The sequence below is a fragment of the Saccopteryx bilineata genome, chromosome 2 (genome assembly GCF_036850765.1).
Source record: "Saccopteryx bilineata isolate mSacBil1 chromosome 2, mSacBil1_pri_phased_curated, whole genome shotgun sequence".
NCBI lineage: Eukaryota > Metazoa > Chordata > Mammalia > Chiroptera > Emballonuridae > Saccopteryx > Saccopteryx bilineata.
Window position 1 is genome coordinate 56,216,531 of NC_089491.1, and position 22,985 is coordinate 56,239,515.

The 22,985-nt window shown below is 39.1% G+C and overlaps 2 protein-coding genes across 5 annotated transcripts in view; one reads left to right on the forward strand and one right to left on the reverse strand.

The window, feature by feature from the left end:
• Positions 1–21,388, reverse strand: part of C2H9orf85 (chromosome 2 C9orf85 homolog) — a 102,205-nt gene extending 80,817 nt beyond the window's left edge. Inside the window, exon 1 of the mRNA XM_066257102.1 lies at positions 21,210–21,388. Coding sequence (XP_066113199.1) covers positions 21,210–21,383 — 174 coding nt within the window. The 5' untranslated portion in view covers positions 21,384–21,388. The remainder of the gene's footprint in view (positions 1–21,209) is intronic.
• Positions 21,389–21,582: 194 nt separating this feature from the next.
• Positions 21,583–22,985, forward strand: part of ABHD17B (abhydrolase domain containing 17B, depalmitoylase) — a 54,360-nt gene continuing 52,957 nt past the window's right edge. For 2 of the 4 annotated variants that reach the window (XM_066257095.1, XM_066257096.1), the window contains exon 1: positions 21,583–22,402. The gene's annotated coding sequence lies outside the window, so the exon portion shown is untranslated. Of the gene's footprint in view, positions 22,409–22,985 lie in introns of all 4 variants that reach the window. The other 2 variants (XM_066257092.1, XM_066257093.1) reach the window with 2 other exon arrangements.

The window sequence follows — 22,985 nt, forward strand, 5'->3', positions numbered from 1 at the left end:
TAATCATCGATCAAAGATGGTTGCCCAGAACATGGCTTATCAGAAAGGTCGAAATCACCTGTTTCAAATTTTTCGAACCATCTTCTGCATGTCCTATCAGAAACTGTACCTTCACCAAACACTTTCAATAAATTTCTACATGCTTCTGTAGCATTTCTTCCTTGTTGAAATTCGTATCAAATACAGTGGCGTAAATGAACTTTATCAGTAGCCATGGGTATACACTATGGCTTCACACATAAGACTAATGTGAATCAACTTTGTTTTAGTTAATTTGCTACGTCAGTATGTATACATTAAGTGATAAAAATAGAGTGGCACACATGCGCCAAATAAACATGTGCTTACATGTCGAAACTTGTGATAGATACGGACAGAACTTTCCGGTAGACCTGAAATATACCATGATGTGAAATATATGACTCAAATTGATGACTTCAGTGACATAAGTAATTTCAAAATAAACAAGCCAGCCACTGGTAAGAGAAGGCTAAGTATTTTGTAACATATAAATCTTCAGAGGACAAAAAAACATTTAAAATAATTACTAGTTTAGCTTGGTATTTCATATCCATGATGTTGTAAATGGTCTATATCACCAAATGACCTTCAAAACCAGATCTGATTAATATAAAGTTACATTAGAATTCTACAGCTGATAGAATAAATTTACTGGAAATTATTATATATACATAGCTCCATCACCTACAACAATACTTCCTTGTTAATGGCACAGATTCTGTCAAGGCAAAAACAAGCAAAAAGGAAAACAAAACAAAAACAAAAATACAACTTAGCTCCCCCAAAACAATTGGATTATATTAATTTTAGAATGTAGACTGTAAACCCAAATATTCCAACAAGAAATAAATTTGATAAACTAGCCAAGAAAATATCCACCATAAAGTTCTGAAAATGTCACTCAATCTCATGAATAAACAGATTAATTGGAAGACAATTAAGATTGAGGTTGAAATAATCAGCTCCAAAGCTATGGGGAAGTTAAATTTACTCCTGATATTTTTAGAAGCCAAATATCCTACAGGTACCAAATTAATCACTGTTGGGAAATCAAATCAAAACAATTTCTTTCAGTTAAATAAGTATTACATAAAGCATTAGGATGCTTCTTGACATTGATTAACATCTTTTCTGAAAAGGAAAAACTTGTATCGCTTTTCCTTTGCCCTCAAAACCTGTGCCTTTAAGATTACTTTAAAATACTTCATATTCATCAAGATAATGTTATATTTGAGAAAGAGAGTGGTAGGACTAGGTAGAGCCAGTGACATTTTCTTGATCTGCATATTGGTTCCATGACGGTCCACTTTGTGAAAATTCACTGAATTCTATTTTGATTTTTGCACTTTTCTCTGTGTTTGTATGTTATAATTCAACAAAAGATTATCAAATGAAAATGTTTCATATTTACCTTTTTTCCCCCACTTTTTGAAGTAGGTACTAGTCTAAAATTCCTAAATGAAGGTTTTATCATCTCAGTGCTTGGGACTCAATAAGAAAGGCAAATTAACATAGATCAGTAATCTATTATACAAAGGCAATAAGAACTATCTGATTTCCATTCCTTCAACCCTACATATTCACAGGACAGAACTGCTGCTACAGGTGCTTATTACTCTCCATGAGTAATTAAAAAATGCTTGAATCTCTGTCCTCTAAGAGATAGATGATATTTATGTATGTATAAAATATATGTGAGGGAAAGAAGCCAAGACATATATACTAATAATTAATATGACATGCACCATATGTGTGGTGAGGGCAATAAATGCCACAGGGAAGGAGAGATGCATTCCAACAGGATTCATCAAGAAAGTCATTAACTGAAGGAGTAGCATGTGATCATGATGAACATCTTAGTTAAGATGAAGGAATAGGCCTTGGCTGATTGGCTCAGTGGTAATCAGGATTGGTCAACCTGGCATGTGGAAGTCCAGGGTTCAATTACTGGTCAGGACACACAGGAGAGGCAACCATCTGCTTCTCTCCCCCCCACCCCTTCTCTCACTCTCTCTCTCTCTCTTCCCTTCCCACAGCCATAGTTTGATTGGTTCGAATGCATTGGCCTGGGGCACAGAGGTTGGCTTCATGGAGCCTCCACCTCAGGAACTAAAAGTAGCTCAGTTGCAGACATCGGCCCCAAATGGGCAGAGCATCAGCCCCAGACATGGGTTGCCAGGTGGATCACGGTTGGGATGCATGCCAAAGTCTATCTATCGCCTCTCCTCTCACTTAAGATTTTTAAAAATTTATTCATTTTAGAGAGAAGAGTGTAGGGGGCGGAAGGGAGGAGAGCAGGAAGTATCAACTCCCATAAGTGCCTTGATCAGGGAAGCCCAGGATTTTCAACCGGCGACCTCAGCATTCAAGGTCAACGCTTTATCCACTGCACCACCACAGGTCAGGCTCACATAACATTAAAAAAAAAAAGATAAAGGAATGAACTAGCACAGAGGTCCCCAAACTTTTTACACAGGGGGCCAGTTCACTGTCCCTCAGACCGTTGGAGGGCTGGACTATAAAAAAAACTATGAACTAATCCCTATGCACACTGCACATATCTTATTTTAAAGTAAGAAAATAAAATGGGAACAAATGCAATATTTAAAATAAAGAACAAGTAAATTTAAATCAACAAACTGACCAGTATTTCAATGGGAACTATGGGCCTGCTTTTGGCTAATGAGATGGTCAATGTCCGGTTCCATATTTGTCACTGCTAGCCGTAACAAGTGATATGATGTGCTTCCGGAGCCATGACGTGTGCATCCCGCGTCACTGGAAGTAGTATTGTACGTGAGTAATGCTGTGCTTTGTGGCACCGCCACATACAGTACTCCAGGAGTACTGCATCTGCATCCTGTGCTCCTCTCACTGACCACCAATGAAAGAGGTGCCCCTTCCAGAAATGCAGCAGGGCTGGATAAATGGCCTCAGGGGGCCGCATGCGGCCCACGGGCCGTAGTTTGGGGACCCCTGAACTAGCATTTACAGACTACTTAATGCCAGATACCATGTAAGCATTTTCATGAACCTTACTTAACTTTTAACAATACAGCTAAACCCACTAAGGCCCTGACAGGTTAAGAAATTTGTTGAAGATCATATGGCCGGTAAATAGCAGAGAATTTGACCTAAAAATTTTGATTCCAAGATCAATGTTTTTCTACCATACCATATTACCACCGTCTTAAACAAGAGCTTGATACCTTTAGCCAAAAATCCAAAAACATATGAAATCTGACAACTAACAAGGAATTTTCCTATCTAATGCATACACTTCAAAATATTTTTATTCTTCAGAGAAACTTTACCAAAATGAAAATAAAACAGACTACACCTACTTATAAGAATAATGACCTAAAATGACAATACTGGAAATTTAATTCACAGCTTAAAAGCAATCCATTCTGCTATCCTTTTTGGCAGAAAGGTTTTAGTCAACCACACCCTTCTAACCAGAGAGCCTATTACCTAAGAGAAGCTTTCAGTCTAATGCTTTTGCCATCATATAAGGTAATATGTTCATTTTGGAAATAAGCATAAATAACTATTTATAATCTTGTTTTGGAAAAAACCTTCAGACATTTAGCCTTTTCTGACCTTTTCTCTTTTTAAAAATTTTTTTTATTGATTGATTGATTTGAGAGAGAGAGAGGAAGGGAGAGACAGAAACATGAATATACTCCCGCCTGTGCCCTGACCAGTGATCGGACCAGCAACCTCTGCACTTCTGGATGATGCTCTAACCCAGTGGTCCCCATACTTTTTTGGGCCACGGACCGGTTTAATGTCAGAAAATATTTTCATGGACCCGACTTTAGGGTGGGACGGATAAATGTATCACGTGACCGAGACAAGCGTCAAGAGTGAGTTTTAGACCAGAGGGAATCTGGTCATTTTTTAAAAATAAAACATCATTCAGACTTAAATATAAATAAACGGAAATAATGTAAGTTATTTATTCTTCCTCTGTGGACCAGTACCGATTCGCGGCCTGGGAGTTGGGGACCACTGCTTTAACCAACTGAGTTATCTGGCCAAGGCTCTTTTCTCTTTCTTTTATAAAATAACTTTTATACATTCGTTCAAATACTACTGAGGAGACTACAATGTGTCACAAAATTTTCCCTCAGAAATGAATAAAAGAGAAGACTCAGTTTCAAAAGATTCCCCAGTGCAACAATTATACCTTATTCTTTTCATTTTGTTTTGTTTTCAAATTAAACTCCTTTAACTTCCTGACCCACAACCTACAAACTCATCAGCACTTTATCCCATTCATCTGATTCCGTTCAACTTCTCCTTAACCCTTTCATCCCCAAACTGTACTGTCTCCTTGAGGATAATACTATATCAATTATTCCCTCAGTGCCTTTATTTCTGAATTATTGTTGTACTGACCTTTGTGACATCTGTTATAATTATTTATTTACTTTACTCAATCACCAACTACTTATATAAAGCTCCTATGTACTAACTCCTTATCTAGGTTTTGAAAATGTAAAGAAAATCTTTGCCTTCACAGAAGTCATATTCCATGATGGGCTATAAATAAGACAAACAATATGACAAAAAGTAATGAAGTTACGAAAGTTAAAATAGCAACTTCTATTTTGATGATAAAACACAGAATGTGAGAAAAGGCCAAGAATCAAGGGAGATTCTTATATTTTCCCTTTGAGAAACTGGGTAAATGGTGTAGTTGGTTAGAGTTGGAGAACACTAGAGGAAAGGTTTGTGAGAGAAAAATGAAGAGTTCTTTCTTTGCCATGTTAAGCTTAAGATGCTCTAAAAAAATTATAGGTTGTGAATAGCTTTCTTTTTTTTTAAATTTTATTTATTGATTTTTCCAGACATGGTGGTGAGGGGCAGCGAGAAGTATCAATTCATAGTTGCTTCACTTTAGTTGTTCATTGGTTGCTTATACTTATATGGCCTTGACGGGCAAGCCCAGGGTTTCGAACCAGCAACCTCAACATTCCAGTTCAACTCTCTAGCCACTGTGCCACCACAGGCCAGTATTAAGATGCCTTTTAGATACTCAAGAATGATGTCAAGTAGGTAGTTAACTGCAGTTCAGAAGCAAGGTAGCCTTGAGTTACAGATCTCAAAGGCAGTGGTGGGATTAAGCCGACTCAGCAAAACTGATAACAAATTTTTTGTTGAGTTTGGGGAACTGGTTGTTAAAATGGCATTTATAATCAGGATTCTTTCTAAGGTGGGCACCTGGGCAGCCGCTCAATGTAGAAATCATAAATTTACATTCCTTACTTTTTTTTATTTTTTAGATTTATTTATTATTGATTTGAGAGGCAGAGAAAAAAAAGGGGATACAAGCGGGAATCATCAATTCACTCATAATAGTTGCTTCTCATATGTGCCTTGACTGGGTGAGCCCAGGGTTTTGAATTGGCGACCTCAGTATTACAGGCCAACACTTTATCCACTGCGACACCACAGGTCAGGCTCTTTTTTTTTTAATAAATAAATTTTTATTAATGTTAATGGGGTGACATCAATAAATCAGTGTACATATATTCAAAGAAAACATGTCCAGGTTATCTTGTCATTCAATTATGTTGCATACCCATCACCCAAAGTCAGATTGTCCTCCGTCACCCTCCCCCCTTCTCTCCCACGCCCCCCCTCCCCCCCATCCCTGGTAACCACCACACTCTTGTCCATGTCTCTTAGTCTCATTTTTATGTCCCACCAATGTATGGAATCATGTAGTTCTTGGTTTTTTCTGATATACTTATTTCACTCTGTATAATGTTATCAAGATCCCACCATTTTGTTGTAAATGATCCGATGTCATCATTTCTTATGGCTGAGTAGTATTCTATAGTGTATATGTGCCACATCTTCTTTATCCAGTCATCTATTGAAGGGCTTTTTGGTTGTTTCCATGTCTTGGCCACTGTGAACAATGCTGCAATGAACATGGGGCTACATGTGTCTTTACGTATCAATGTTTCTGAGTTTTGGGGGTATATACCCAGTAGAGGGATTGCTGGGTCATATATACCTCACACCAAAACCTGGCAAAAACAGCACAAAAAAAGAAAACTACAGACCAATATCTCTAATGAATACAGATGCTAAAATACTAAACAAAATACTGGCAAATCAAATACAACAACATATTTAAAAAATAATACATCATGATCAAGTGGGATTACTCCCAGAATCTCAAGGATGGTTCAACATACATAAAACGGTTAACATAATACACCATATCAACAAAACAAAGAACAAAAACCACATGATCTTATCAATAGATGCAGAAAAGGTATTCGATAACATACAACACAACTTTATGTTTAGGACACTCAACAAAATGGGTATAGAAGGAAAATATCTCAACATGATAGAGGCCATAAATGATAAACCATCAGCCAACATCATATTAAATGGCATAAAACTGAGGACTTTCCACCTTAAATCAGAAACAAGACAGGTTGTCCACTCTCCACTCTTATTTAACGTGGTGCTAAAAGTTCTGGCCAGAGCAATCAGACAAGAGAAAGAAATAAAAGGCATCCATATCGGAAAAGAAGAAGTAAAGGTATAATTTTTTGCAGATGATATGATCCTATACATCGAAAACCCCAAAGACTCCACAAAAAAGATTACTAGAAACAATAAACCAATACAGTAAGGTCACAGGATACAAAACTAATATACAAAAGTCCATAGCCTTTCTATATGCCAACAATGAAATAGTAGAAAACAAACTCAAAAAAATAATCCCCTTCACGATTGCAACAAAAAAAATAAAATACCTAGGAATAAACATAACAAAGAATGTAAAGGACCTATATAACGAAAACTACAAAGCATTGTTAAGGGAAATCGAAAAAGATACAATGAGATGGGAAAATATTCCTTGTTCTTGGATAGGAAGAATAAATATAATCAAGATGGCCATATTATCCAAAGCAATTTATAAATTTAATGCAATTCCCATCAAAATTCCTATGACATGTTTTAAAGAAATGGAACAAAAAATCATCAGATTTATATGAAACTAAAAACCTGAATAGCCAAAGCAATCCTTAGGAAAAAGAATGAAGTTAGGGGCATTACAATACCTGACTTCACACTATATTATAGGCTTCTCTTTTTTAACGTTCAGCTGCACAACAGCGTATTCTAAGCTCCTGTAGTAATGTTCATTCCATCCATAGGTGAAAAAAAACTAGACAGAGCTATGCTTGTAATGTTTATTTATTCATTTAATAAAACTCATTATACCTCTGATGAAATACTACATTCTAATTTCCTTGTGTTTGTTACTTCAGTAAACAAACATATAACGTAAAGAGAAAAAGTGTCAAACAACCAAGGGTGACAACCTGTCATTTCTTTCAGCTCTGTGTTATGCCCAAAATTCCCCCGAGATATTAGGAGTGTGTTGGTGTTTCCCAAACAGTGGAACCAATAGAAAGCTAGGACACAATGAACCAATAGAAATATAGATTTCAAGGGTTATGTTATTGCCCATTTTAGAAGCCATCGAAGAATATTCATAACTATCCTGTGACAGCCAGGTTTGTCATACACATTATTCAGTTATATTTAATCTGTATAGCCTATGCCATTTATGAATTTAGCCTAGAAATTTTCATTTAGTATTGATAAAATGAAGAAAATGTATGTTCTGACTGATGTTATCAGCACGATAAGCACAGTGCTTTGTTTATAAAAGTTTATGATATGATCACATGTGGACAAAATGTTCTCCTGAGAATTTGAAGACAGACATCTTAGAGCAAGCAATGTAATAATTTTTAATTTTCAGGAATCACTACATCAAACAGAGGACACTGAACAAGTAAAATCTTTGCTTTCTAAGATCAATTCGGTCCATGTACCTGAGATTACAGGTCATAGACTGGGTAAACTAGCTGCAAACAAAACACGTCCCATAAATGTCGAGATGAAATGTCCTAAAGATGCACTGCACATTCAAGGCATTGTTAACAAAAGCACCAAAATGTTAGGTTTTGGTTATCAGTTCACAAAGGATTTTTGTAACATTAATGTGCTAAGAATCTTGTATTATACTTTGGTTCAATTACCTTGGAATTTAACAAATTTTGAAACCCATATTACAAAAATCTACAAAATAGCATCAAAAGAGTACAACAAAAGTTCTTAAAATCAGTATCCTATAAAGTGGCCATGTTACTTATGATGTACATTATGATGATGTTATGGAAGCGCTTAACCTAACAACATTACTGTACAGGAGGAGGGTCACTGACTTAAATTTCATATACACTTTGTAATCATCTTGTTGAGTGTCCTGCTCTCTTTGACCCTGTGTTTCAATGCTCCTAAAGTCACAACAGAAAGCAAGTTTTTTAATGTTTTTGTAGAAGAAACTATGCTTATTTTAGTGCCATAAAGAGGATGAGAGAATATAATGAACTGAAAATATAATTTTTCATTATGCAGCTTTTATAATATTTATTACTTTGCTATTATCTATGTAATGTCTTAATAATTTGTACTTTTATTGCCTATATTTAAATTTAATTCCCATTGTGATTCAATGTATGTGTTGCCATGTAACTTCCATTGTTGGTACTTTCTATTTTTCTATTTTTTTCCATGCTCTGGAAAAAAAATATTTTTGTGCCCTTATATCATATCAGGGGTAGTCAACCTTTTTATACCTACTGCCCACTTTTTTTTTTTTTGTATTTTTCTGAAGTTGGAAATGGGGAGGCAGTCAGACAGACTCCCGAATGCGCCCGACCGGGATCCACCTGGCACGCCACCAGGGGCATCGCTCTGCTGCAACCAGAACCATTCTAGCACCTGAGGCAGAGGCCACAGAGTCATCCTCAGCGCCCAGGCCAACTTTGCTCCAATGGAGCCTTGGCTGCGGGAGGGGAAGAGAGAGACAGAGAGGAAGGAGAGGGGGAGGGGTGGAGAAGCAGATGGGTGCTTCTCCTGTGTGCCCTGGCCAGGAATCAAACCCAGGACCCCCACACGCCAGGCCGACGCTCTACCACTGAGCCAACCGGCCAGGGCCCCTACCGCCCACTTTTGTATCTCTGTAAGTAGTAAAATTTTCTAACCGCCCACTGGTTCCACAGTAATGGTGATTTATAAAGTAGGAAAGTAACTTTATAAAATTTATAAAGCAGAGTTACAGAAAGTTAAAGCATATAATAATAATTACTTACCAAGTACTTTATGTCAGATATTCGTTAAGTTTGGCAGAACAAATCTTTATAAAACAACTTACTATAGTTAAATCTATCTTTTCATTTATACTTTGGTTGCTCCACTACCGCCCACTAGTGGGCAGTAGGGACCAGGTTGACTACCACTGCCTTATATAGTTGTCCTTTATTCTTGAAATACCTTATTTCTAAATACTGATACTGATGTAGTTTATATATATTGTTTGAATCATGATATTTTTTCTACTTGAGCAATACCACCTTATTTTTGTGATATTTTTGTCTTGTCCCAGCTATTGGCTTATCCTTTACAATTTTTCCTTTTTCTTTCATTTCTAATTATTCCCTACTCTTGATTCTATAATTTCCTCTGCTGATTGCAGTAATATGTTATAAAACTTTGCATTCTTTATTACATGTCTTTGCTTGGTTATTGATGCACTCACTTTTCAATAATATTTTTTACAATATCTTGTAATCTTTGATAAAGAGAATTAATGTCTAGTAATAAAAATTATTATATTAAAATAAAACATTTAAAATTTTTTCTGCAGTAGCAAAGGATGAAAAGGCAACAGAGTTTGACAGATTTTTTTCAATAAGTAACCAAAATAGGAATCTGTTATATCAGAACTGGCCTTGGATAGAACAAAACAGTCAAAAGCACAACTACTCCAACTTGAAGAAAGCAGCACATCAATTATTGAAATAAAAAACAATAACAACTTGCCCTGGCCTGTTGACTCAGTGGCAGAGCGTGGATATCTCAGGTTCGACTCCCAGTCAGGACACACAGGAGAAGTGCCCATCTGCTTCTCCACCCCACCCCTCACTTCTCTCTCTCTCTCTCACTCACTCACTCTCTCACTCTCTTCTCTTCCCTTCCTGCAGCCAAGGTTTGATTAAAGCAAGTTGGCCCCTGGGCAATGAGGATGGCTCCATAGTCTCCATCTGAGGTGCTAAAAAAAATAGCTCCCATTGCAACAGAGCAAGGGCCCCAGATGGGCAGAGCATCACCCCCTAATGGGCTTTCAGGGTGGATCCTAATGGGGGCTCATGTGGGAGTCTCTCTGCCTTCTCTCCTCTCACTGAATAAAATAGAAAGAAAGAAGGAAGGGAGGGAGGGAGGGAGGGAGACAAAAAACAGAAACAACTCCAAAATTGAATACTGTATGGTCTTCCTGAATGCTAGACAGTGCAACAATATAACAATTTTAAAGAAATATATGAAGGACTGGTAATTTCTAACAAAAAGTTAGGTTGGGAGTATTATGCAAAATATAACTTCATAAAAGGGAAAAGTGTTCATGTGTCAAAAGAATGGAAATGTTTTCAGATTGAGGCATCAGGGCAAAATGGAGAGGTACAACAAGCTTCTCTAAGGAAAGAAATGAAAGAAAATTTTTCATCAAAAGCTCATAATATTTGTAAAGAGAACTTTAAAAATATGAGCAGGATTCAATAGCAAAAGTAACAGATACAATGAATAAAAAATATCATATTTAAGTACTAATTGTAGAGTATTTAATACAGTTTACAACCTGGCAAAGGAATGTAAACCATTTTTAGATGTAGAAGATAGGCTAGAAGTGCAAATTAAAAATTGACTAGATATGGGAATATGACTACATTCAAGTAAAATTGTGAAAGTAATTGATTTCATTGCAAAGGAAATTTAAAAATATATTTACTAAAATTATTGAAAATAATCTGAAAGTGTCTTATTGACAAAGCTTCAACGATATCTTGCAAACCAGTTATTACACTTTTCTTAAAAGTTGAGGATTCAGTTACATACCAACAATTTTCATTGAGCTAGTTGAAATGGAAAAACAAGATAGAGACAATATGTTCTTCAGTTATGGAAAATTTAAATAATGTTGGGCTTACTAAGAACTACCTAGAAAAAAATTTAATAGGATCTTTCTCTGATTGTGCCAGTGTTGTGCTTGGGAGAAAATCTGGAGTGAGTACTAGGATAGCAAAAGAGTTTCCAAACATAATAACATGGCACTGTTTAAACCATCACCTCCTCTTGTTTTAGATGATTTGATAAAGGAAATAAAGCAAGTAAATCATTTAAAAATAGTTATTGATAAGATATATACTATTTTTCATCAATTTAATAAGAACCAAATTGAACTTACCAATATATCGTAAACACTTGGAATTGAAATTATAAAGATTAGTAGAGTTTTGGGACCAAGATGAGCTGCCTGTAGTTTAAGCTCAACACTAGCTGTGTGACATGCTTATCCAGTGCCACATCATTATTTTTATTCAAGGAAAAAGTACTTAGGCCCTGAGAATCAGCAGAACCTGTGGATCTTATTCAGAATTGACATTGCTCTATTGTAAATTTGTTCCTGTTTATTTTTAAATTTTCGTTTTGTTTCACTGGAAAGGAAAGATGATCAGTTTTTTTGTTTGTTTGTTTGTTTTTAATTATTTATTTATTCAGTTTAGATGGGGGGGAGAGAGAGAGAGGGAGAGAGGGAGAGAGAGAGAGAAGTGGGGGAGGAGCAGAAAGCATCAACTCCCATATGTGCCTTGACCGGGCAAGCCCAGGGTTTCAAACGGCGACCTCAGCAGTCCAGGTCGACGCTTTATCCACTGCGCCACCACAGGTCAGGCTAGTTTCTTTTTTTTTTTTTTTAATTTTTAATTTTTTTTTATTTTTTACAGAGACAGAGAGTGAGTCAGAGAAAGGGATAGACAGACAGGAATGGAGAGAGATGAGAAGCATCAATCATCAATTTTTCGTTGTGACACCTTAGTTGTTCAGTGATTGCTTTCTCATATGTGCCTTGACCACAGGCCTTCAGCAGACCGAGCAACCCCTTGCTTGAGCCAGCAACTTTGGGTCCAAGCTGGTAAGCTCCTGCTCAAACCAGATGAACCCACACTCAAGCTGGCGACCTTGGGGTCTCGAACCTGGGTCCTCTGCATCCCAGTCCGATGCTCTATCCACTGCGCCACCACCTGGTAAGGCAAGATGCTCAGTTTTAAACGTTCAAAGTGTATAAGTTCCTTTGTTACAATAAAACTAAATGTGTACACACACACAGACACAGAAAAAGTACTGAGGTTCTGGCCAATTGGCTCAGTGGGAGAGTGTCAGTTCAGCATGTGGATGTCCCTGCTTCAATTTCCAGTCAGGGCACATAGGAGAAGCGACCATCTGCTTCTCTCTCTATCCCTCAACCATGGCTCAATTGAAGTGAGTTGGCCCCAGGTGCTGTGGATGGCTCCATCGCTTCAGCCTCTGGCACAAAAAATATCTATTGCTGAGCAATAGAGCAAAGCTTCAGATGGGCAGAGTATCACCTGGTAGGCGGGTCAATCCCAGTCAGGGCACATGCAGGAGTTTTGTCTCTACCTCCCCTCCTCTCATTTAATAATAATAATAAAAAGTACTTAGGCACAGCTGCCCATCTTGAAATTGTATCTTTTTTAACTGATTTGGCAATGATGATATTTTAAATAAAATTTCTCTTCTTTCAAATGCATTGCAAGCAAGAGATATATATAGATATAATAAAGACTAAACAAATTCATGATAAGATCTAGTAAAGTATTTCAAATGCTTGGAAAGGAAAAGGGTTCATATTAAAAAGAAGTTGGTGAATTAAGTACTTCAGAAACCTTCAAAAATATAAAATTTGTAGAAAATCATTGATTTGTCGGGCTTTCTCGGGAAAGACTAAGAAAACATCGTAAGAAATTTGAAAAAGCAACTAATGGACTGTGAACATATAAAAGCAAGCTGTAGCCAATTTTAAGATAGATATAAATTATAATTTCTCGATTTTTTTAGAGTCAGATTACTAGAATACTGAAGAAGTACTAGTTCCATGGAAAGCAGCTGAAGAACAATTGCTCGTATTTAATGACGTTTTTAATTACCAAATTGATATTATTATTGAGATTTCATGGAAAACAAACTGTGCAATTCCTGAAAGTGTTTAAAGAGCTAAAAATACTGTCAGAACAATTGCTCTAAGTTCAGCAGAAGTGGAAAGAGGTTTCTCAAAGATTAACATAATATGTTCAGAGAAGAGAAATCACCTAACTGTTTCTAATATATCAAACACAGAGACTAGCAGTCTAATCAGCCTACCTCTAAGGGATGTGATCCAATTCCTACAGTGAAAGGATGGTAAAGGATAAATCACACAGCCCATGATGCTCAGATAAAAGCACAGAAAACTACAGGTGAGGATGCCAATCAAGAAGCAATATGGCCTGACCAGGCGGTGGCGCAGTGGATAGAGCGTCGGACCAGGATGCAGAGGACCCGGGTTCGAGACCCCGAGGTCGCCGGCTTGAGCGCAGGCTCATCTGGTTTCAGCAAAAAGCCCACCAGCTTGAACCCAAAATTGCTGGCTCCAGCAAGGGGTTACTCAGTCTGCTGAAGGCCCGTGGTCAAGGCACATCTGAGAAAGCAATCAATGAACAACTAAGGCGTTGCAATGCGCAGTGAAAAACTAATGATTGATGCTTCTCATCTCTCTCCGTTCCTGTCTGTCTGTCCCTCTCTCTGACTCACTGTCTCTGTAAAAAATAAATAAATAATAAAAAATTAAACAAATAAATAAATAAAAGAAGCAATATGGAAATATGTTAAATAACTTTTATTTTTTTGTCAGGTATTATTTAATGTCTTTTCATTAATATTTTAAAACTCATAAAAAAATCTAGTTTTGCGTACCTCTTTTATTGTTCCTATTTAAGTATTAAGCGCATGAAATAAAAAACCACCTTTCAGTATATTTTTTAATACTTAAAACGGTCAGTAGGGCAGAGAACCGGTTGTTAAATTATTTGAACCCCACCACTGCTCAAAGGTATTAGTGTAAAGATGGTACTTAAAACCAAGGACTGAGCTGAAAGAAATGATTTCAGAAGGACGGCTGAGAGACAAATGCTGCTGAGCAAACAGAGTGGGATGAAGACTGAGCATTATTAACCAAGGATTTGGAAACAGAGATCAATAACCTTGACAAGAGTGGTTTTGATGAAATGAGAGGTACAACTACTACTTGGTGCCCTGCCTGGATAGCTTGTTTGGTCAAAGCGTCATTCCGAAATGCAGAGGTTGCAGGTTCCGTCTCCGGTCAGGGCACATACAGGAATGATGTTTCTGTCTCTCCCCTTCTCTCTCTCTCTCTAAAATCAAGTATTAAAAAAAAAATTATTTGGATAGCAACAGAAAAAAATGGGAGGTAAAGAAGTAGGAGATTTTCTATAAAGGGGAAGAAAGAAATAGGGTGGAGGCACTGAAAGGTTGGAAGAGTACATCAAGTTGGATATGCGCAAAGAAAAATGAGAATAAAATTTCCAAGTAGTAATGGCCAAGCTGGGAATCTTGGACACTAAAGAAAAATAACCAAACCAAAATAAACAAACACCTTTTATAAGCTTCATAAGAGCAGTTCAGTATTTTTCCAGTAACTCCTTTTCCGCTTTAGTTAGCAACTAAGAAATCCTAGTGATAATCACTTTCACATAGAAGGCCGTGCACACATCAGACAAGTTCAGAAAAGAAATGTTTACTTAATTTATTTAATACATTAAGTGCTTGTTGGCCTGGAGAGATAAGGAAAATCGCAGAAAGGAATCTTAGGCATGTTAGCTCTTCCTTTATCCCCTTTATTTCATTTCTTCCTTCCACAAAAACCAATGGTGAGAAAAAGAGCAAGGACAATTGAGGATCAAGTTAGTTGGCAGCAGGGTTGTTCTGAGGACAGTAGGATTCTCTATACACTTGCTGGTGACCTCACAATAACACTTATGCAGGTGTGAAAGAGTCCTAGGGCGTAAAAAACAAATGCCACAGCAGCTGGCAACTCTCAGCCCTGTGGTTCTTCGTCCAACTGCACCACACCCTACAACTGTTTCTCTAAATGGAAAATAAACCATTCTGGAGAGAATTAATATAAATTATGACTTTCTCGCTCTCTGGTGAACTCACTTATCTAGATAAAAAATTCTGAGAATACTCCATTTCTAACAGTGTAGTATTTAACTTTATGTAGAAATAAATGTTAATTATAAAATTTCATAACCCAACAGTGAGTATAGTACTATTCCTCAACACAGAGCAAATCAAGATAAATTAATTTCAGTTGTCATTCACTGTATATTACATGTCTAAAATATATAATTGAAGTAGAAAAAACAATGATATTGTAGTAGGCCTTAACATTAAGAAGCATGCAAAACTGATTTACTGGCTTCAAGTGAAAGCACTCTGAAAATGTAGATACTGTATATGGAATACACCAAGCATGGATGCAATTATTTTGGGTGAAAGGGAAGAAAGAACCTAAGAGGTAAATAATAGTGAATGCAATACTTCATAATATTCACAACAGTGACTTTTATTGGGAGTAATACTCTTATGTATATCATAAGGCCCAGTACATCAGAAATTAAGTCCCTCTTTCAATTGGGAAAAGTATGTTGAATTAAATAAGGCAATTGGGGACAGCGTACATTTAACATAAATCCAATTGGTGTCACATTGCTTCTATTATGCACAGAAATAAAGTATTAAAAAAAAAATGAGCCTGACCAGGTGGTGGCACAGTGGATAGAGCAGTGGTTCTCAACCTGTGGGTTACGACCCCGGCACCCCGGCGGGGTCGAACGATGTTTTGGTTGTTAGACCCCGCCGGGGTCGCGACCCACAGGTTGAGAACCGCTGGGATAGAGTGTCAGCCTGGGATGCAGAGGACCCAGGTTCAAAACCCCGAGGTTGCCGACCTGAGCACGGGTTCATCCAGCTTGAGCATGAGCTCACCAGCTTGAGCATGGGGTTACTGGCTTAAGCATGGGATCATAGACATGACCCCAGGATCACTGGCTTAAGGCCAAAGGGCACTGGCTTGAAGCCCAAGGATGCTGGCATGAGCAAGGGATCACTTGCTCTGCTGTAGCCCCCTGGTCAACGCACATATGAGAAAGCAATCAATGAACAACTAAGGTGCTGCAACAAAGAATTGATGGTTCTCATCTCTCTCCTTCCTGCCTGTCTGTCCCTATTTGTCCCTCTTTCTGTCTCTCTTTGTCTCTGTCAAACACACAAAAAATGACAACTGCCTTTATTGGATAGCTCAGTTGGCTGGAATATCATCCAGAAGCGCAGAGGTTGCCAGTTCGATCCTGGTCAGGGCACACACAGGAGCAGATTGATTGCTGTCTCTCCCTCTCTCCCTTCCTCTCTCTAAACTCAATAAATAAACATTATATTTAAAAAAAAGACAACTAAACACGTATAGAAAAGAAGACTTTTTTGACTTGTCATTTGAGGTCTCCTAGCACAGATCTCACCTAAGCAGTGGATAGCCAAGTACTAGTTACATAACTTTGGGGACATCATTTACCTCTAAGTTCTAATTTCCCAATATTAGCTATTATTAACAAACCTTTAGTTCCAAAACTAGAGTGTGAAGCCTCAGACTTTCCTTTTCCTTTTCCATTTCAACGTAAAGACAAGAGTTTTCCAAAACTGCATGTGCCCCAAAATTAGTTCCAACTACGAGTAAATGTTTCCTACTCCTCTTTCTCTCTCTCTCCTCTATCTAAAAATCAATAAATCAAATCCTTAATAAATAAATATGAAATCTAGTATATAGTATTTCCAAAGTAATTTGACCAAAAAATTGACTCCTGCTCTATCAAGATCATGCGATCCTTGGGGTTCTAACATTTTAGGACTGCTAGTAAAAGCAATGCTGATTACACATAACGAATAAACAGTGTCCTTTAGAGATGGTCCTTCAGAGATGACATATGCTCTTCCCATTCCATTTAGTTAAATGCTCTCCATCCTTCAGATCTCAGGAAGGCCTTTTTAACCCTCCACACTTAACCAAGTGTTCCTGTTAAATACTCTCAAGGTTCCCTATACTTTCCCTTCACAGCCCTTTCTACCATTGGTATTAACATACTTGAAAGATTATTTGATTAATGCCTATTATTTTGCCCACCAAACTGTAAGCTTCAATTAAAGCCACAACTGTATATTATTTCAATCCTATGTCTCTAAGTAGATGCACAATGTTTGATAAGAGATATGGAACAAATATGCAGTTAATACAAGAATTTCACTGCAGCTTTATTTGTTATAGTGAAAATCTTTATTAACAGAAAAGTAAATAAGTTACTCCACACTTGTAGAATATTATATAGCCATTAAGAAAAATGAGCTTAATTTCTATGTTTTGACATACCCACTTTACCAAATGAGAAAGAAAAAAATTTTATTACACACAGGGGTGGGTAAAGTAGGCTTACAGTTGTGAGTACGCAAAACAAGTTTACTCCTATATTATTAATTATTGTATTATTTTCCATACAAATAACTGTAAACCTACTTTGCCCACCCCTATATGTACTATATCATGCACAGATGTAAAAAAAACATACATATCAAATTAACAGTCACCATACTGAAGAGTAGTAATAGAGCTGGGAAACGGTACTTACACTTTATGCTTTATTCATTTCTCTATTATTTCAATATTCTTCAACAAGTATGCATTTTTTTAAATTAATTTTTTAGGTTTTAAGTAACTGCTAGCCCACATAAATTATATTACTTGCTTTATGCTTAGTTCATATTGATATGACTATTTCTTAAAAATATTTTTGTAATGATCCTCATAGCAATCTTGAGAGAAAAGTAAGGCAAGAGATAGTATTAATCCCGTATTGTAGATGGAAAGCTACAGGTAAACTACCTAACATCACACAGCAAAACAAGTAACAGAACTGGGGCTCTTTTTTTCTTAGTCCAGTGTTCTCATTACACAGCACTGCCTTTTCAATGAGATCCACAAAGCTGTCTTTTGTTTTGAGAGAGAGAGAGAGAGAGAGAGAGAGAGAAATGGATAGTGAGGATGAAAAGCATCAACTTGTAGTTGCTTCCACTTTAGTTGTACATTGAGCTTCTCCTATGTGCCTTGACCGGCCAGTGTCCCCTTGCTCAAGCCAGCAACCCCACACTGACGAGCCCAAGCTCAGAGCAGGGACGTTGGGGTCTCAAGCCAGAGGCCTAAGCATTCGGGTTGATGCTTTATCCACTGCACCAGTTGTGGACCACCAGTCAGGTCCACAAGGTAATATTTACTATTTTAGTACCAAATGACTAGAAGAGATTTAATCCTAGTTCTACCTCCACCCAACCTCTCTAAATCCCAAGAGGTAACAGAGGCCTCTTTCAAATAACCGCAGTGAAGGGGAAGTTTAAAAATCCTGGTGCACACTCCTCACTATTAGACAACGCCCTTATATTAAACTAAAACCTACCTGTTAGTTTAACCCTTTGGTCCAAGTTTGACCACTTGGAATGGCACAAAATAAGCTTCTATCTTCTAGAAAATACTCAAGTATATGAAAACAGCTACCATTTCTGTCTGTTTAGGAATAGGTGCTTTACCTATATAAATTTCCTAATAAAGCATCTGTCATTATCCATCATCTAATTTCAGTGAAGTCCTGACAAACTGCTTGGCAGAGAAGGTGAAGGGTAACTATCAAACAGAACAACTACAAAATAATGAAGCGGCACAAGTAGTCAACTGTTACTACAATCCTTTAAGGCAGTGGTCCCCAAACCCTGGGCCGCGGACCAGTACCGGTCCATGGGCCATTTGGTACCGGTCCACAGAAAAAGAATAATAATTTACATTATTTCCGTTTTATTTATATTTAAGACTGAACGGCTTTATTTTAAAAAAATGACCAGATTCCCTCTGTTACATCCATCTAAGACTCACTCTTGATGCTTGTCTCGGTCACGTGATACATTTATCCATCCCACCCTAAAGGTCAGTCCGTGAAAATATTTTCTGACATTAAACCGGTCCGTGGCCCAAAAAAGGTTGGGGACCACTGCTTTAAGGAGTTACAGAGACTCATGCATTTCTTATCACTCTTCTGTTAGATGTCACTGAATCAAATAGCTTTCTGATACAAAGCATAGGAATGAAGACAGGGTCAGATGCTTCTGGCTTTAAATAGTGGCATCTAGCTGGCTCAAAAATTAGCTCTAGATATAACCCATTATTAGTCCTCCCTTAGACAGGTGAACAATCAATCTAAAGATCTTTCCTCAATAAAATATTTCTTGGGTTTTTTTTTAATTTTTTAAGACTTTATTCATTTTTTAAAGAGTGGGGAGAGAGAGAGAGAGAGAGAGAGAGAGAGAAGAGAAGAGAGTAGGAGCAGAAAGCATCAACTCCCATATGTGCCTTGACCTAGGCAAGCCCAGGGTTTTGAACCAGCAACCTCAGCATTTCCAGATTGATGCTTTATCCACTGTGCCACCACAGGTCAAGCTATTTCTTGCTATTTTTGTCCATACCTCCAATATCAAAACACCTGGTGTTTCTACCAATGAACAAATGAGGCTTCCTCACAATTTAAAGAAAGCATAGGAATTTATGATAAAAGTGATAAACAAAATAAAACTTAGTAACTAAACTTGAGACTCATGAAAATATTTAAGACCACAATGACACAGCTGTCACATAACACCAAGAAAATGGACCATGAAAAGTATAAGAAGTCTGTGAAGAACTGTGAGCACAAGAAGTACAAGTTCAAGAAGTCTTGTACTTATAAGCACAAGACGTACAGTAAAGTACACTGTAGCTAAATACAGATTAAATCTGCTTTTTATCATTTGATGAAAAACAATCAGAATTAAATGCTTGTGCCAAAACTTACAGTAAGCATACAGGACCAGACAGACATCTACTGGGAATAGCACAGCCTTTCACTCAGGTTTATCTATTGACAGTAGACACAAATTTGGGAAAGTCTTCCTAAATGTTGCTTCAGTTTTTTTTCTGAATCTGAACCTAAGGGATAGAAGTCCCCTGAGCACCTGATTGAAAATATCCCTCTTTACTCTTCTTGTCTTTCTCATCAGAATTTATTATAATTTATAACCATATGTCTTTCTGCTTGCTTATTGTCCAATGAACCAAGAAACTATAAGCTCCTTCAAGGCAAATTCAACTCTTTTTAACATTGTATGCACTTGAGCACAGGTCCTTGTACATGGAATGTGCTCATTAAATATTTGTAGAGGTAGTGAAGACAGAAAGAGGAAAGAAAAAGCTTTCTCCACTGCACCACCACCAGTCAGGTCCACAGGTAATATTTACTATTTTAGTACCAAATGACTAGAAGAGATTTAATCTTATTTCTACCTCCATCCCACCTCTCTAAATCCCAAACTTACCCAAAATGATGCCAAACGCTATCATAAACAGTTTGCTTTCAACATTAATTTCTCAATGTTGTGGCATTAGTCAGTTGTTGGACACTTATTATGAGCTAGACCTTTTATATATATCATTTAGTTTGGCTTCACAACAGTCCCGCCAGTTTTCTCATTTTAAATTAATGTAAAGCTCAGAGAAATTAAATGACTTATAAAAAGCAAAACAAGCATCTTTACATTAATTAAGCAATTTAATCCTCAAAACAACCTTTACAAAAGAGACATACACCCATTATGTTGCTTTGGGAGGGCTATGAGCTCTTAGTCCTTCACATTCTCCCTATAAGCACATGGGGTTGGGGTTTTTCAAAAAGACATAACTGCTGCATAAACTTCATACAAAATTTTAGTGATTCCCATGTCATAATCCTTGTTTTCCTATTGCAAGTATGTGATCCAAATGGTAGCATTCAACAACTCAATTTACCTATTTGCCTTTTTAGTTTGATGAAGGTTCCATTCATTCTTTGTGCAATTAGTTACATGTTGACTGCCAAATACATTTATGAGGAGACAACACATCCAGGTCAACAAAAAGGGTGTGGGAACATCATTTTAGAAAGGGTTGCACTGCAGCCAAAACTACGGTCCACACTTGCCCTCGCCAACTCCTCTCATTATCTCTTTTCCCTCCACTGAACCATTCCTTCCTGGAGTCAGATTTAGTGCAAGAGGCAGGTTCCTACCTTGGTCTGAACACTCTTATCAAACTTGTCATTTTTGAAGCTAAACGTATTCTGATGCCTCTGAGGCCTGGAACGGGCCACGTTCCCTTTCTGGGAGCTCATCGCCGAAATCACCACCACCATGAACTTGGACAAGGAAGATATCAAGACGCCAGGAACTACCTCAAGAAGCATACGCCTTTGTCACTGACCCGGAAGAAACTTTACTTTTTCCGCCCCGCCCCCTCAACCCACGTGACCCCGCGCGGAGGTCAAAGTACACCCTCGGTCCCACAGTTATTCAAGACTCTCTCACGCAGGCAAGACTCTACCTCCCTCTTCAACCAGTCTCTCAAACCCTGCATAGCCATCCCGCTTTCTTCGAAGCGAGAATTCCCCCATTGGTCCGAACGTGGCAGTTCATCAAGGCGGAGGGGCGGGGAAACTTTAATTCTATTGGCCCTTCTTTTCCGCAATCCCCGCCTCCTGCCGTCTCAGTTCAGCCTCTCCTGGAGCCCGACTCCGCTGAGCGGCTTGTGATTGGTGGGAGTGTGGCTAAACTGGGCTCCGTCCCTCCCCCGGGCTGCTCGCAGGCTGGAGCCCGGGTCAGCTTTGGCATCTTCATCCAGTCAGTGACCAAACTCCTAGCTTAGCAAGTCCTCTGCGGGTTCTCCTCAGTTCCCTTCCAGCCTCCCTCCCGCCACGAGGGTGAGCCCAGCGGCTGGCAGGCTGAAAAGGAGCACAGAAAGGAGGATTCAAGAGAAGAAAGACCTGGCTGGGTCTGGGTGGTGTCTGCAGTGCCAGTGCCAGAAAGGGCGGCGGTGGTGGTGGCGGCGGCGCGGCGGCGGCAGTTGCGACCACGGCCACTCGGGACCTGAGGCCCGAGAGCAGCCGGCGGCGGCAGCGACAGCTCCAGCGCCTCGCGCCGGGGCCGTTAGTCAGCAGAACGCGAGCCGGTGTGGAGGAGCAGGGCCGGAGCGAGGAGGCGGGACTGGGGAGCTCGAGTGGGCCCTCTCGGGCGCTACCGTCTTTCCTCGTCCCGTCCCCCGGGACAGCAGCCCTCGTCCCTCCTTGGCCGGCCCGCCCGCAGGCCGGGAGAGTCCCGTGGCGGCGGCGGCGGCGGCATCTCGTATCGCGGCTGGCGGCGGACGGCGGGTCGGCAGAGGCTCCTTGCCCAGCGCTTTCTGGCAGACACCTTGACTGCGGCCCCTCAGGTGCAGGTGCGCGAGGCCGGGGGCGCTGGGGCGCTGCGGCCGCGGTGGGGAGGGGGCGCTGGGCCGGGAGCCGCAGCGCGGGAGGGAGCGGACGCGGCCGGGCAGGGGGAGGGGACCGGGAGGCGTCTTTGTTGTTGGAGACCGGGATCCCTCTGGACACCGGGGGAAGGCGGGGACGCCCCTCCCGATCGGGTCTGCGTTTTGGAGGGGATTTTTCACTGGGTCCCTAACAGGGAAAGGTAGAGTAGGGTCCCTGTGGTCGGCGAGGCTGCGAGAATCTGGGGGCAGGGGAAGGACAGACTGACGGACTGGGGAAAAGGTCTTGGGTCCTCCTTGCCGAGAAAGGTCTCATTTCACTTCCTTTGCTCCTCTCCCTGTGGACCGAGAGATGAGGTCGGGTTCACTGAGATTGGCGGCTCCGAAAGCTTTCTCCTGAATGTCCTCGTGTGTCAGCCTCGATTTGAGATCGAATCTGCCGGGTGCTTAGTGATTTGCCTGTTCCGGTCGCGCCGTAGGGTTCTTTTTCTCTAGATGGGTGAACCCGAATCTTATCTATTTTCAAACTCAAGGATTTTGAATTGGA